This window comes from Dermacentor albipictus, chromosome 1, assembly GCF_038994185.2.
Source record: "Dermacentor albipictus isolate Rhodes 1998 colony chromosome 1, USDA_Dalb.pri_finalv2, whole genome shotgun sequence".
Classification (NCBI taxonomy): Eukaryota; Metazoa; Arthropoda; class Arachnida; order Ixodida; family Ixodidae; genus Dermacentor; species Dermacentor albipictus.
In genome coordinates, this window is record NC_091821.1 from 232,548,030 (window position 1) to 232,564,899 (window position 16,870).

General features: G+C 46.5%; 1 protein-coding gene across 1 annotated transcript in view; it reads left to right on the forward strand.

Annotated features, from left to right (window-relative positions):
• Window positions 1-336: 336 nt before the first annotated feature.
• LOC135897280 (dnaJ homolog subfamily C member 7-like) overlaps window positions 337-16,870 on the forward strand; it is a 116,466-nt gene continuing 99,932 nt past the window's right edge. Inside the window, exon 1 of the mRNA XM_065425885.2 lies at window positions 337-527. Coding sequence (XP_065281957.1) covers window positions 448-527 — 80 coding nt within the window. The 5' untranslated portion in view covers window positions 337-447. The remainder of the gene's footprint in view (window positions 528-16,870) is intronic.

The following is a 16,870-nucleotide window of genomic DNA, read 5'->3' on the forward strand; positions in this document are numbered from 1 at the left end:
CATAGCTATGCGTAAGCAGACCACTGATCATAACGTAGTAACAGAAAATATCAGTGCAGAAATTACGGCATAACCTGCTCGGAGCTGGCGTAATTAGGACGTTTAGGGCATACAGGAAGCACATCCAAAGCTCATCGTTACCAAGAAACAACGGTAACCGACCAGTGTAAAAGCTGTGTTTCTAGATGTGCCGCGGTGCAGCTTGGAGAAAAAGAAACGAACAAAAGGTGCCTTTTGCAAGCACTCCAGGTATTATGGGCGGAACAACCCGCACAGCGCCGCCGCTGTCGCGTTGTGCATAGAGTTTTGTGGGCTGGCAGAGCCGAAGCCGAAGGCAGCAGCCGTGAGGAAAGTTCCGCATGGCCTCGTAGATGGCGCGACAGTTGCTTGCTGCGCCTGCTCGCTTGCTCTTTATTTCGTGTGTGCAGTAGTAGCTGGTAGTAGGCCATGGCGCTTCAGGAGAATATGGACTGTGATATCCAAATTATCGCGGAAAAGCTCGTCAATCCGCTACCTTCCAGAGAAAGGTAAGTGCCAGCTTGTGTGCAATATTGCCTTGAACTAGTGGCGTGGTCAGTGGGTATACTCCGTCCTCGAATGCCTGCAGACATACAGGTCTGTCTAGGCCTTGCCCCTTGGGAGGTGTGTATGCATAAGGTTGTTTCGTGATACGGGAGTGTACGAAACGCTGTCAACGAACGGTGCTTCGAACTCGCGGTTGTTGCACTCGGTGTGTTGATGGCGCTCAATACGTCTAATGTGTACGGGCGTAAGTGCGGCGCATGTTATCAGTTTCTTGAGTTTCCTGTAATCTGTCTGCTGTCGACTATCCGCGGCGCGATCGTGGTGCGCCTGGCTTCTCGAGTTATCGCTGTGGTATTCCTTCGTTTGCTTCCTCACTGTCGATCGTAGAGCACGGAACATTTCATCATACATAATAAAGGTTATTGCTGATTGTGGCTATTAATTTGTATATGAATTTTCGGTGGTCACGTCCCGTTTCAGTTCCCTGTAGTTTATCAACAGTGGTTTTCTTTTCGACTGCATCAATTTCGGATTGCATGCCGCTGAACTTTACTAAAATCGCTGCACGCTGCTTTAAAGAAGTGGCCACCCGCTGCGGTAGCTCATTCATGCTGAGCACGGGTCATAATGCAAGAATGAGGTGAGGCGTTCAGACAGGACGCAAGAGCAGAGAAGTGGACAACACGAACGCCGAACAACACGAACGCGTTCGTGTTGTTTTTCCGTAATAACGACAGAAATACGGAAAGAGAAACATGTTCGATGGAAAGGAAAAAAGAAACCGAAAAGCTGATGGAACAAGGAGATACGAGAAGCGATCGTCGAACGACAGAAAGCATCTCGAGAGCACAGGCAGGCAAAGAAGGCGCTGTTGCCACAGGATGAAATAACCAGTAAATGGGAAATATACCGGGAGAAAAAGTCTATGGTTCAAATACTGGTGCAAGCAAAATTAAAAGGGGAAAGTGAACGTTGGTTGTCAGAAATACGTGAGAAAAAGAAGGCCGCACCCAGAATATTTTGGAATCACATAAAATTATTAGGCAGGAAGTCAGCAACAATACAACAACATATCCTAGACGAAGATGAAAACAGACTGGAAGGAGAAGCGGCAATAAATTACATCCGAAACGCAACAGCCGAATCCTTCCAAGGCAATGACGAGGTTGTACTTGATGAAAAAAAGAGCATGAAACAGACCCAAGTGGAAAAGGAGCTGGTGCTGACAAATTTAAACTGGAAGAAAGCGGAAGAGAAAATTCCTAAGCGCACAGCCACAGGGCTAGACGAGGTTCCCGTTAGACTGATAAATGAACTGGGACCAAAAAGTAAGGCAGCTCTGGTGAAAGCAGTGGAAAAAACTTTAAGAGATAGACGAATACCAGACAGTTGGCGACAAAGTAGAATGAATTCAATTTATAAAGGTAAGGGGGAGAAAGACAGAATTCACTCGTATAGACCGTTGACCATTACATCGGTAATATACAGGCTAGCAATGCAGGCTATCAAATTAAAGCTTCAAGCATGGGCAGAGAATAATGACATTTTGGGAGAGCTTCAGAAAGGCTTTAGAATAGGTAGGCGTTTGGATGATAACTTGTTTGTTCTTACTCAGTGTATCGAAATATCAAAAGCAGAAAGCAGACCGTTGTGTGTGGCCTTTTTGGACATTACAGGAGCATACGACAACGTAGACCGCAACATTTTGTGGGATATTCTGGAAGGGGAAGGCTTAGGTAACAATTTTCTACAGCTTTTGAGAGAGATTTACCTAGAAAATACCGTTTGCGTTGAATGGGAAGGTATGAGAAGCGCGGAGAAAGTTCAGATCAACAAGGGACTGAGGCAGGGGTGCCCTTTATCCCCGCTGCTGTTTATGATGTACATGGTGAGGATGGAGAGGGCGCTAGAAGGAAGTAATATCGGGTTTAATCTCTCATACAAACAGGCAGGTACAGTAATAGAGCAGCAACTCCCAGGTTTATTTTATGCGGACGACATTGTATGCTCGCTAACAAGCAAAGTGATTTGCAACGTCTGGCTAATATCTGTGGACAGGAAGGCAACAATTTAGGTTTGAAATTTAGTGTTAGAAAATCAGGTGTTATGGTATTCAATGAAAACAGTGAACAGACAGTGGAGATACAGGGCCAAGAAATACCTCGGGTAACAGAATATAAATACCTTGGTATATGGATAAACGAAGGCAATGGATATATGGAAACACAGGAAAAAAACATAACAGTCAAGGGGAAGAGAAATGCAGCCATAATGAAGCACAGAGCGCTATGGGGATACAATAGGTACGAGGTCCTCCGAGGTATGTGGAAAGGGGTAATGGTTCCAGGACTTACTTTTGGAAATGCGGTTGTTTGCTTTAAATCAGGGGTACAATCAGGGCTCGACGGAAACCAAAGGTCAGTGGGTCGCCTCGCATTGGGCGCTCACGGGAAGACCACAAATGAAGCTGTGCAGGGGGATATGGGCTGGACTAGTTTTGAAGTGAGGGAAGCTCGCAGCAAAATTGAGTATGAAGAACGGCTGAGAAATATGGAAGAAAGTAAATGGGCTGGGAGAGTGTTCAGGTACCTGTACAGGCAAAACATTGATTCACAGTGGAGGAAAAGAACTAGGAAGCTTACCAGCAAGTATGCGGCCTGTGGGGTGGGCAACACAGCAACAAAGAAGGTCAAGCGGAAAGTCAGAGAGGCTGAATTAATCTCATGGGTGGCGGCAATGGAAAAGAAACCTGCCATGAGTAACTACTTAAGAGGAAAAAACGAAATCAGGAAAGAAACCATTTATGATAACTCAAAGGGAAGCTCATTACTTTTCGAAGCGAGATCGGGATGCCTTAGAACACGCACCTATAAAGCGAGATATAAGAAGGAAGAAGAAGCATGTGCTTGCTGCGGTAAAGCTAGGGAAACGACGGAGCATATTTTATTAGAATGTGAAGACGTCTACCCAGCGGTCGATTTAGGCACCACTGGCCTCCTTGAAGCCCTTGGGTTCAGCGGGAGCAGTGGTAAAGCAAACAGGTCCGCAATAGACATTAGTAAGAGGCGATTGGAGGATTGGTGGAAGAAAAGTAGGGAAACGACAAAAGACGGAGACGTACAAAAACACAGTTCGCAATAGGGGATCAGCAAATTTGGACGTGGTAGTTCATAGTGTTTTTTTTTTCTTTTCCTTTTTCATTGGTTAACCTAGGTAGGATATTAGGCAGCATAGTAGCAAGAGCTTGGTGGCGCAACCCACCGCCCCGTTCCAAAGGGGACGCTCATAACATCCATCCATCCATCCGTGTACTGTGATTGCATTGGGTGCATGTAATACCGGTGTCACACGGCGACTCTCGGCGATGAAGCCCGATCTCGATCGAAATTCTCGACCGTAATCGGCTCTTTCCCGCAGCTTGCTCTAAGGAGCCAATCGCGACTGAGAAATTCGGTCGCAATCGAAAGTGCTTCGCGTGACACCCGTGTTAAGGAACCTCAGGTGGTCAAAATTACGCTGCAGTTTCCCACTACGGCGTGCCTCGTAATCTAATCGTGGTCAGTGAAAAGGGGTCAGCTACTAGCGCAAACTAACGTGATGGGAATTGCTTCATTTTTATGGCATATTGGAATGGTCGTTTCAGAACGCTCTGGCAGCGCTGCAAAGTTCATGTAAAAGAATCATTGACTGTTGGGACAGTTGGTGAATCATGTCTCGTTGAGCGTCTTCCTGTCCACATCGTTTCCTTCCGCCCTTATTCCGCTCAGCGACACTTCATGTAAAAGAACAAGTAAGCGTTACCGGTAGCATAGGCGTGCTCAACTGACAATAAAAAGCAGGCTCATTGCTTCCATACCCGTTTGTTCTCGTACTAGAGATTTAAAGCTGTTTTTCAATACCTTCTTAGCACGGCCAGGGCACTCTCGAACGACCATCCGAATATCCCGTAAGGAAGTGTAATGTATAAGGTACGGGGCGTGGGGGGGGACGTACTTATTGAAACACGTAATTAATTGAACCCCTGTGCCTATTTATTCTGCTTTGTTGTGCCGAAACTCGGCAACACGCCAGCAGTTGCCAAAAGCGTACGTAAGGTAAAGCGAGTGGGGTTAGTTGCTTCACGCTAACACAGAAACTGTTCGACAACGGGAGGGAAAATAAGTTGCAGCGCATAGCGGTGTGTTGTGGCTATCGCCCTGTTTATCCTTGTAAGTCGAGGTGTTTTAGCTCGGGCAGCTAGTTGACCGGTGGATGATCGTCGATCGACGCAAATTTCAGGAGTGTCAAAGTGTGGGAAGCTGGTCACGTGGTAGAGAGGGGATGGGAGAGCTTAGAAGATCGTGTGAGTTTCGGATTTGTATACCTAGAGGGAAATCTGGCGCTGCGATCTTCAACCATCTAAAGTCCCTCAATCATTTAAAAGTACCGCCAGGCTTTGATCCAGCCGACAACGCCTGCGATAGGCTGATCGGTGACATGTGACCTTGCTCCGCCCCTTTGCCGCCATGAAAGTTCCTGCGCGCCGGGCGAAGAGCGCGCGTTTCGCCTGATGTGCTTGGCACATCGCTGCGATAATTTCGTTCCGGGAGGTCCGAAATGCCTTGTTGCTGTGCGGTTGGGTGCCGAAACCGGACGAAGGATGGCAAGAAGTTATTTTGCATCGCGCGCGGCAACCAGAACCTAACCAGACGAAAAGTATGGTTACACAGAATTGCACGGACGGACTTTGAACCGCCGGTAACAGCACGACTATGCGAGGCAAGTAACATACAACGATACAAAGGTGCCATAGAAAGTATACACGTGCGTGTGTCGAACGGTGATAGTATTTCACTCGCGTGCATGAATGTTAAGGGCCGAAGTTAGTGGAGATTATTTATTTTAGTTCGCTGTGAGCCCGCTGAATAGATCGGCATGACCTAGGATGCCAATGACCGAAATGCCTTGTTGCTGTGCGGATGGGTGCCGAGATCAGACGGAGGACGACAAGAAGTTATTTTGCATCCCACGCAGCAAACAAAACCTAACCGGAAGGTAATTCTGGTTGCATAGAAATGGACGGAAAGACTGAACCGTCAGTAACTGCACGACTATGCGAGGAAAGTAACGTAGAGCGATACGAAGGCGCGAGAGAAAGTATACACCTGTGTGTGCAGAGCTGCAGTATTATTTCATTCGCGCGCATGAATGTTGACGGCCGAAGTTTGTGGAGATTACTGATTTTAGTGCATTACGAGCCCGTTGACTTAGCAAGTGCAGTATAACCTAGCATGCAAGTAAATAGTGGGGCAGAAACGCATTAACTCGCTGACAAATATCCGCATTGCGTTACGTGCAATAAAAAATAAAATTCAGCAGCGAATTCTACTTTTACACTTTCCTGTGTTTGTGCGCGCGTTGTTAACTGCGCTTTACAACATGTCCAAAATGTAATTTCCAATATCCTAATCGTATTTTGTGCATTGCATATGTGAATAAATATATTGCTAAGTGCCTGCATTACTCTGTTTTTAAAAACGAATACTGCAGCCACAGCTACTGGCCGTCAAATAATAAAGCGTTACACAGTATATCAAAATACATTACATACAGCTGCGAGCTCGTTCCTTCCAAGTTTCCCTTCCACTCGAAGGTGTTTCAGTAATCGGCAATGCCATTTTACTGATGAAAAACACAAAACTGCAAATGAACATAAGAAAAACGCCACAAGCGATACGCGGATTGCCAGCAAAACACAGTGCAGTAATAGCTTGGTTAATCCGCGTGCGTTTCGTATAAGGGCCCTCTAATTCTTACGGGGATTTAGCGGTGCACGGAGGCGAAAAGGGATAGACACAACAATGCGCGTCATGATTCGAGTTTACGCGGCGACGTCGCACGGTTCACGAGAACAGTCAACCACATTCACACAAGCGCACACACTACGCTCGATGTTGGTGTGCCGCAAGATCAGATCGCGCTAGCAGCCCGAACACGATCGAGGAGACACGCTGACACGATCCATACCGCCTCTTCATCATGTCACGACAGTTGCACTGGCTCGTAGCATTGAACCACAAGACACAGCAGTCGTCGTGTAATCGCTACACGACAGACACACTCAGCGACAAGAAGACTGTTGGCGCACTCGTTACCACAAACACACAGGATGTTGTTTAGTTGCCGTGAGGGTCGCGCGCTTTGAGAATTGCACGTTTGAGCGACGTTATGTCGAAAGTTTTCCGGTCCAAGCGACTATCAGCCTTCATTTTTACACGACTTCTTCGTTCAGTGCAACCGCTATGTGTACGCAGCACACTTACATGCAAAATATTTCACAGAGCATACGGGATTAAGCGTAAGCAATCACCAAGGCTCGCGCGGCGATTGAGCGCAAACGAACGAAATGTAAACACGCGGAATCGAGGCGATCAAGCCCTCATTACGCTCTCTTGAGCTATTTTCTTGGAGCACTCATTTGAAATTAAAGGACTAAATTTAGCAGTTCGGGACCTTCTTTCGTTTTTCGCCACAGTCGGGCACCAGAAGGTTTTATTTCGGCGCGTATGCAGATATTTTTTCACCTCACGAATGCCGCAGCGCCGCGGTTTAGCGTGGGCGCCGTCTGCTACAGGAACTTCCTAGGTGGCGCGCGCGGCAGATGGCGCTACCATAGAGTTTCTCACTACATTGCCTGGAGGGAAATCTGGCGCTGCTGCGCTGTGGTACGCATGGGAATGCCGGTATATTGTGACTTCGGATTGGCATCGTTCTCGTAGAGACAGGACACCTTGAAGACGCGCTTGGCAAGTACCGTTCCGTCTGTCACAATGATTCATTTTCTACTAAAATAGCACGTGAAAAGCTGTTTTAGCTGTATTATTAGGCGAAAACATGTTTTGTTTAACTATGAGAACTTGGTATTGTGTGTACGACTACATGTTACCTAAAGAGTATCAGCGGGCCGCTAAACTTGGAGGACAGACGACAAGGTTCGCGCTCGCTTTGAAACAGTTGGTCGTCTGTTGTTGCTTTTCTTCGCTTGGTCATGCATCGTGGGTGAGTAAAGATGTAATATGCGCGAATGGAAACACTTTATGAAGATTTTACTTTGAGAACGCGTTATTTGCGTAGCCATATCCATGTTTTAGACGAAGCCTCTTACAACACCAGCCAACACGAGCCTCGCAGACACATATACCGTCATTCCCATGACGGCACGGTGCCCCCTTAAGAAACTTCCATAGACGGTGGCGCCAGATTACCCTCTAGGTGTTATAGTGAGAAACTCTATGGGCGCTACCTTGGAAATTATAGAGGGACCTTACAACCATCATGGGAATGATGGGAAGTACAGGCTTCGGATTGGCATTCTGTTGACTGGCGAACTAGTCTACAAGTATATTTTTTTGACAGTTTTGGTTTCGCTCCAAGCGCAATTGCTGTAACCTGCAGTGGGACAGTGCAACGCAAAGCTCTCTGCCTTTGTTATTTATTTATTTATTAATTTATTTATTCAATACTGTCAATCCCGTCAGGGATCGTAACAGAAAGAGCATCCAAAAAGTACATTGACATACAAACATGACAATGTAAAACAGTTTAGAAAGACACATTAATACATAGAAAACTTATACATCAGCAGGAGTAAAAAATATATAATGAGGTTCATGCTGCAGGATTTGGGTTGGACAGAAATAATTGTGCCACAAAATGCGAAACAAAGGTAGTTACAAAGTGATACTGACAATAAGCAAAAATAATTACTGAGATGTAAGCAGATCGTTTTCCACACGTGTGATAAAGGCAGTTTGGTTAAGGCAGAGAAAGGCAGTTATTGATGAACTATTTATTAACAGAGCTCACGTTCAAAGCGTTCCAATCGCGTATAGTCTGTGGAAAGAAAGAATACCTGAAAATGTCAGTACGGAATGAATACTCGTTTAGTGTGTGGGAGGGGTTATGACGTGTTTTCCTCGTTTGAGATTTCGTTATGTATCGTGAGGTATCCAGATTTAATTGTTTATGAGTTGGTAAATGGTTTTAAGGCGTGCTAGTTTTGCTCTGTTTTGAAGAGTTAGCATCCCGGCTTGTTTGAGTAGTTCTGTCGGTGAGTCTGTTAGCCTATGTTTGTTAAAAATGTATCTGAGCGCCTTTCTCTGAACACCTTGAAGGTTTTTAATCAGCTTGTTAGTGAAAGGAAACCAAACGACATTTGCATAGTCTAGTACCGGTCTGACAAATGTTTTGTATGCTAGTAGCTTTATATCAGATGGTGCTAGTCTGAGGCGCCTATTAATGAAAAATAACTGTTTTAGTGCGGTTGCCGTGACTTTGTTAACGTGAGCATCCCATCTGAGGTCAGATGTTAGTAATATTCCTAAGTATTTGTATTCACAGACCGAAGCAAGAGGAATGCTGAAGTGACGATAGCGCGCTGGTCCAGCGGCTAGGACGATGTTTGTGTCGCGGTGTGGTGTCGAAGCCTTGACGAGAAAGTGACAGCGTCGTAAACGTTGAAAGAACATGTTTTAACCGTTTGCACCTTGGTTTGTTAAGTGCGTTAGGTTGGCGCTGTAGCGTTACGTGCTTTATGAAACAGAATAGGAAAAAGAAGGCACTACTGATACAAGACATAGACAGTTGTACTTCTAGTGGCTTGACAATCAAATTTTATTGAGGGCTCCATTATGCCTTGCTCGTCTATGTGCTCATTGAAATGCGTGTTTTAGGACTGAGAACACACTCACTTGTGGTAGGAAAGGTTGCTGCTTCCTGGCTGCAGTCTAGTGTCGCAAAATGGGTAAGTGCAAAGCCACGCCATAACGCTTCGGAAGCGGTACGTCAATATTAAGTATGATGAAGCATACTCGTAGGAGGCCACTAGCGTCTTAGATAGCACTATAGTAGATGTGCTTAGAAGTACTTGAAGACGTTCAGCAATCGCGACAGCCGACGCAGCCTTTCGAAAGAGCGAGAGAGTTCGCAAGTGCCAGTCGTCTGCGAGAAAAGTCTCGCGTTTGCAGCGAGTAGGCGTCGTAGCAGACGACACTTGTACCATTACTCTCAAGGGCGGAACACTCTCACAATACAACATTTTTATTTCGATAAATTTTTGATGAGTATTTTATATAAGTACATGCACGGTTGTTATTGCTGTTGCAAAAATAATTATTTTCTGGTGTTAAACCGGGAAAAGAATCGCACAAAATGCATACCCTGGTGTGTCCTGGTGACAAACCATAGTAAACCATGCTTCCATCTCAAAGTCATACAAAGTTTATGTAGCGTATTGTACATTATATAACATAACGCAGAAATAAAATTAGATTTTACGCGATAATATTTGAGTATAGCTTTGTTTACTGCGCCGTAAGCAAACGCCGCTAGTCTAAAGATCGAAGTCAATCCGAAGCCTGTACTTCCCATCATTCCCATATAGGTTGAGGCAACGCTCATGAGCCCCCGTAAACACTAGCGCCACATTTCGCTCTAGGGTATTTATTTAGAAACTCTATGGTATATATAGTGCGACTGACTATGGTCTTCTCCTGATCACCGTCGGTTGCACTTCGCTTCTCGAAGTGGCAAGACGTGTGTCGAGTGAGCTTTTGAACAACACTTTGCAATGTGTTGAACGCGGTTTAAGTCAGGGGTCCGGGACATCAAATAGATGCGACGCGATGCTAACGCATTTCTCTCCCATTTACCGCTGAATCGCCACTCAATTTTATTGGTCTCGTCCCACCAAAATGTAATTTATGTTGCGTGCACGCCCTCTCCTGAATGCGCTTCGCGTGCTACCTGAAGAATGCTTTTATTGCACCACCACGGTGGGTGCTGGGGACACCGAGCTGTTTCATTTTTGTACCACATGAAAGCGATAGCCTTGTGGTGCATTGTGGCTGCATTCAGTCCTTCACCGGTGGCGCAAAAAAAGTGCCGGCTGCCGTGCGGTTCAAGAATCGCGTATCAGTCGCCGAGCACTGTACGTAGTACACCCGTGAGCAAAAGTATACAGGCTTGCCGAAAGATAGAATACTGTATTCGTAATTAAGACGCACAAACAGAAATCGATGAGTGCACTGGAAAGTTCGCAATGCCAAGCTCGCACTGCAGTCCTCAATTTCACATTACGTTCATAGACGGAGAGTAGAATCGGCTTTATCACGGAATCTCAGGTCTGTATACTTTTGCTAAGAAGCGCGTTCTGGCGAGAGCTAGAATACTACTCTCCTTCACACGAACTGGCGTTTACGAAAAAAAAAAAAAACTGGAGACTAGGAAAGTGTCTAGGTCTTCTTCGCAGCTCGTACAAACGAGTCCGTAACTCGATACCTGCCGTGGGTGCGGTGGGTAGGGTAGGGGGCAGTAATGTAATAGCGCTCGAACGGCTAAGGGTCACTACCTAACTGCTTTGTCATAATAGTAGCACGCTTGAATATTAAGCGCATGCATATTTCTCTATAAGTGTCCATTCAAACAGATGCCACAGGGCTAGAGAAAGGGCACAAATCAACCTCTCTTCGGACAATGAGTGCTTTGTAGGCAACCGTCACATTTCCTTGAATATAGACACTCCATATATTCTCAAGGCTGAAGAGCGTGAAACTGTGCGCAAATGATGACGTGAGCAATGGTATGCAATGTACCGCGTGCAATGACCGAATAGCATGAACCACCATGAATCCTCATGGTATTCGAACATCGATCGTTTTTCGAAGTTCTGGCCGATTTCGTTTGAATAAGTTTTGCATCGCGAGTGGTACAAATCAAGCCACGTCCTGATTCCAGGCTGCACGGCCGCGCCAGAAGAAAGTGGTCTCCAAATATTCGCTTGCAGTGGTACATTTTACCATAGCAAACCAACGTTAGTGGACGAGAAAACACAACCGACGCGCTAGATTTTAGGCTGTGTCGGCATTTAATTGCGGTCTCACGCGGGACTAAGTATGGCCCAGCTTGTCGCCCTTCTGAAGAAAACAGCGCCAAGAGGAGTGTGTCTCGCACCTATAGTTTGATCGCATGCTCAATTTCTTCTTTGTTCCTCTCCGAGAAGTAATCCGAAAATTTCATGTCGGCGTTTCACCTCATCTGTTCTCGTCAGTGAGGCCAACTCATTCGAGAGTCGCACTCCTGCACCTCTACCCAATGTCTCAGGCTCGTCAGCCGCCCGCCGCTTCTGACGGGACCCGTAGCTATCCTAGCACTGCGTTGAGTGCTCGAAATTCAAAGGAAGGCCCACATTCACTGCGTTGCGTGTTTTCCCTCATATTTCTGTTTCTGTTCGTTTTCCCTGTTCGCATAGTCGCGCCGACTTCAGCAGCGAGTATACAGGGTGTCCCACGTAACTCTAGCCAAACATTAAAAAAACGTGCAAATGCCACGTATACCTGGACAGAACAAAGGTAATGTTGTTTGCCGTCGCTTGGAGATACTCAAGTTATTTTGTTAATTCAGCCTAATTAGATAATTAGTCTTAATTAACCAACTTCTCAAATATTATAATGATATGAAATGTCAGTGAGAAAATTGTAGAGCAACATGACAAACTCCCGATACAGGCTACTGTTCCTCAATACGGGCTGCATAAGTGTTTTTCCGAGCGTGAAAGAAGCCCGCAAATGCACAAAAAATTGCCGCGCGACTGGCCGCTCGGGGCACTTTGCGTGTATTCGCGGGCTTCTTTCACGCTCGGAAAAATACTTTTATGTAGCACGTATTGAGGAACAGAAAGCTGTATCGAGAGTTTTTCATGTGGCTGTACAATTTTCTCATTGACACTTTTCGTCTAATTATAATTGAGAAGTTGGTTAATTAAGACTAATTATTCAATTAGGCGGAATGAAAAATAAACAGATGGTTTATCTCCAAGCGACGGCAAACATTACCCTGGTTCTGTCCAGCTTTGCGGCATTCGCATATCTTTAAAGTTTGGCTAAAGTTACGTGGGGGACTCCCTGCATACGTTAAGAGGACTCACGATGTCTGACATTTACCGGTGATGATTTCTGACGGCGGCTGTCCGTGCGATGATTTGTCACATTTATGAAGGAGGCATTTGAGTCTACTTCGATAGGCGGCGTTGTGTGCGTCCGTGCAATCAATTAATCTATAGAATGATTGATTATCTCACGCAGGCTAGGTGACTTTGTCGCCGGCCCGTTTCGAAGGAGTTGCCACCAAATCATCATCGTCAAAGTGCGTGCAGTGCTTGACCACGTTTGCGCGGCGAGCCTGGACGGCCGTTTCGGTGGTGTCATGGCGGATTCATTCAGCCCACGTTCCCGACTGCGTCAGGGTTGTTTTTCCCCGACTTGAAAACGGTATAGATCGCGCCCGGATTTTCCCCTATATTTTACGCGGTGCTTTCCCGACGTACCGAGATTAGGAAGATGATGATTATGAGATGGCATTATGAAATGAAAGATAAGCAGTTCCACGCGTCCTCCAGTTCAGGTTCCCGTCGGGTACGCCTTTCATCGCTTCAGCGACGAATGCCATCAGGTACTGCTGAGCCTGCAGTTATGTTGCGAGTCGACCAAGCATTCGTATGGATAGGGGGTTTGGTTGGGGAGGAGTGCAGCACCACAAGCATGTACGAGCCGTTGGGGTGCACGTCACGCCTGTGAAATCGCGGAGGCGGCGAATGCGCGAAGAGAAAGAAGAGATGCCGCCTGGACATGTCGGATGAGGACGCCCTGTGCGCGACATAGACCCAGTGGGAAAGGCGGAAACCCGCGGCCGGCAAGTCGATAGGCCTGGAGCGAAATTGGAGGCCGGGAATCATGTGAGCTTGGGCCCGGGAAGTCGGCAGCCCGGCGAAGGACGTCACATGCACTTGCGAGCCGATCAGAGAGGGCGGCACGAGGAAGCGCTGACTTGGCCGCCTGTAATCACTCGGGTATGCTTCCCGATCTTGCTGCGGCGCGTGTGGTTTCCCCGATGCTGGTCAACTGCGCGCGCGCGTGCGTTTGTGTGTGTGTGTGTGTGTGTGTGTGTGTGTGTGTGTGTGTGTGTGTGTGTGTGTGTGTGTGTGTGTGTGTGTGTGTGTGTGTGTGTGTGTGTGTGTGTGTGTGTGTGTGTGTGTGTGTGTGTGTGTGTGTGTGTGTGTGTGTGTGTGTGTGTGTGTGTGTGTGTGTGTGTGTGTGTGTGTGTGTGTGTGTGTGTGTGTGTGTGTGTGTGTGTGTGTGTGTGTGTGTGTGTGTGTGTGTGTGTGTGTGTGTGTGTGTGTGTGTGTGTGTGTGTGTGTGTGTGTGTGTGTGTGTGTGTGTGTGTGTGTGTGTGTGTGTGTGTACACGCACGCACGCACGATGTCCCAGCTAACTTTTAACCACAGTTTAAAAATATCCCGATGCACTGTAAGACGACGCGAACAAATGCATGTTGCTGGCTATTCTATAGAGTAAGTCAAACTATTTTTTTGTATTCTGCTTAATTGCATAATTATTCAAGAATAATTAACCAACTTCTGAAGCAACGAAGTTAAGCAAAAAAATTCAAATTAGAAAGGTGTAGAGCGCTTTGCAAAACGTCGGATTAAACAGTTTATAACTTTCTATTTGTTGGGTATTAGTTTTTCTGAAGCAGGGTGTGCTGCCGCTTGAGAGGCGACAGGGCAGTGACGCAGGCGTTGGCTATGCGATTTACGCCACCGATGTGCTTCTCTTTCTCTGCTGGTGGTTCATAATAGCGATAAGCAGGTGCAGCGGCAGCACACCCGGCTAAATGCTATGTTCGTTTGTACGCGGAGCGTTTGAGAGCGCTGAAATCACGGCGCGCAAGCGGACATGTCACGTGTGTTTTTTTTTTTTTCGCGGGCATCTGCACTAAGCGTCTAATAGATAGAAAGTAGGAAACTGTTTAATCGGAAGTTTTGCAAAGTGCTCTACGACTTTACAATTTGAATTTTTTGCTGAACTTCGTTGCTTCCGAAGTTGGTTAATTAATCTTGACTAATTATGCAATTAAGCAGAATACAAAAAAATGGTATGACTTACTCCATACAATAGTCAGCAACATGCATTTGGTGGCGCCGTCTTAGAGTGCATGGGCATATTTTTAAACTCTGGCTAAAGTTAAAGCCCCTCCATACACGTTTCCGCCGACCAGGTTAAGTACCGCCAACTTGCCCTCCTCCTCCACGCTCCTCTCCCACTCACCCCCTTAGCTTCCGGCGCCAAGCGGAACTTACGTAGCTGCAGCTTCCTGTTCCGAGTGGAAGAGACATTTTGTTTTTTAGCGTTGTTTAATTTCGCGTCGCTGGAGAGGCTTTACTTGCACCAGCTGCGGTTGAAACTGTGAATGCGATTCCATCCAAGAACCACCGCCTATTGTAACCAGCGATCTGCTTGTGTTCGCTGCTTGGCGTCAACCTGCGACCGGTTGTGGCACGAGCGACAACGTACAGTGGAATGTAGTGCCTGGGCGCTTGGAGACCACTGCCGTTTTTCGTGCATTTGGAAAACAGTGACCGAGAACTACTACTTCAGCGGAGACAACCGCTTGTCCCCTTTGCATTCTTCTTATGGTGACTGCCACAGCTCTATTAAGCACGCGTGGGCGTCTCACCATCGTCTAACAGCAGTCAAAGCGGAAGTTCCCGCAGCGCAACTCCAGGAAGCGGAAATGCCGGAACCGCAAATACCGGACCCGGATTTGGTGTGAGGAGAAAAGGCGGCGCATAACAAAGGTTGTCGCTACTTAAGAAAGCGGCGGTGGCGCGTGGATTCAGGGGTTTTAGCTAAAGTTAGCTGGGGCACCCTGCATATACATGGTTGCGCGCGACTGCCGCGCGGACACCCTGTCGCATGGCAATTTTGCGTGCATTGCGGGCTTCTTTCACGCTCGGAAAAACACTCTTATGTAGCACGTACTGGGCTACAGAAAGCTGTACTGGGAGTTTTTCATGTTGCTCTACAATTTTCTCATTTACACTTTTAATATAATTATAGTATTAGAGAAGACGATTAATTAAGACCGATTATGTAATTAGGTGGAATGAGAAAAAAAATAAACTGAGTATCTACAAGCGACGGCAAACATCACCTTGGTTCTGTTCAGCTACGTGGCACTTGCATATTTTTTAAAGTTTGGCTAAAGTTACGTATGACACCCTGTATATATGTAGTGCAACTCACAGTGGTAAGCTCCGGACCGCCGCCAGGTGCACTTCACTCCTCGAAGAGTCGGTAAATGTGTCGATCGCGAGCCCCTGACCAGCACTTAGCAATGTGGTGAACGTGGTTTGAATCATGGACCCGGGATCTCAGAGATGCGACGTAATGCGAACGCATTTCTCTCGCATATACCACTAGATCTCCGTTGAATTTTGTTTTTGTTTTAGTATAACGCGTGAAATGATTGCAGTACAAGGTAAAAGCTGACAGGTACGTAATACCTGACCATCTATTGTGCGTTAGGGTTCTACATTTTCGCTGTTTCACATCTAAATCGACGAGTGCATTTCGAAGTTACACGTGAAAAAAAAGTTTTTTTTCTGAACTGTTTTAGCAGTTAAGGAAGTTAAGGATTTTTGGAACATTGTCGTCGTTAGCTTTACAAGCCTTTCGGCAAATGTTGCCTCGAAAAACGCATGAGGACTCCTTGAAGAGACAAAATCGATCTAAAGCTGCTTCTAATTTTGGAGGACAACACGGTCATGGGGATTCCGGCCTTGGCAGGTTTCAAACTGGGGAAGCGATAACCTGCAAAGGAGCGTATTTGTATTAGTCGAAAACAAGCATTTCTGGTATTGCAGCGCAGATATATTTGTCAATAGATGAGCCGCACGTAAACCAACCCTTCGGGCATACTTTTGTGTTTCATTTTTAATAGAGAGTTTTAGTTGAGGGGACGCAAGCGGTTTGCGTACGCAAGAATTGGGAGCGACGATACTGCGCATGCGCAAACCTAAATGGGGAGGTCCGCGCATGCGCAGTACCGTCGGCCCTAGTTCTTGCGTACGCAAGCCGCTTGCGTCCCCTAAACTAAAACTCTCTCGTGTCATGAACGGGCGCAAATAGGTGTTGCCTCTGTTTTCATTGTTTATGCTTTTGCGGATTATCTGGAAATTATCTGTTATGGATTATCTGGTCCCGGTGAAGTGTAGGCATACTGGCCGGTCCGTATGCACATCGGAGTTTTGAAATTCTGCAATTAATCCGCATCCGTAACATTTTACGAGCGAATGTTAGCCGCATTTCAGCACATCCATCATAAAGCGCACAATGTTTTTGAGTTTTCGGCACCAACCACTGGGTTGCAAAAAAAAATAATAATAATAATACTAATCCCGCAACGTCGCAATCCTCGTGTAATGGTCGGTCTTCGGGGGATTGGGTGCAGTAGTACATGCATGCGCCAT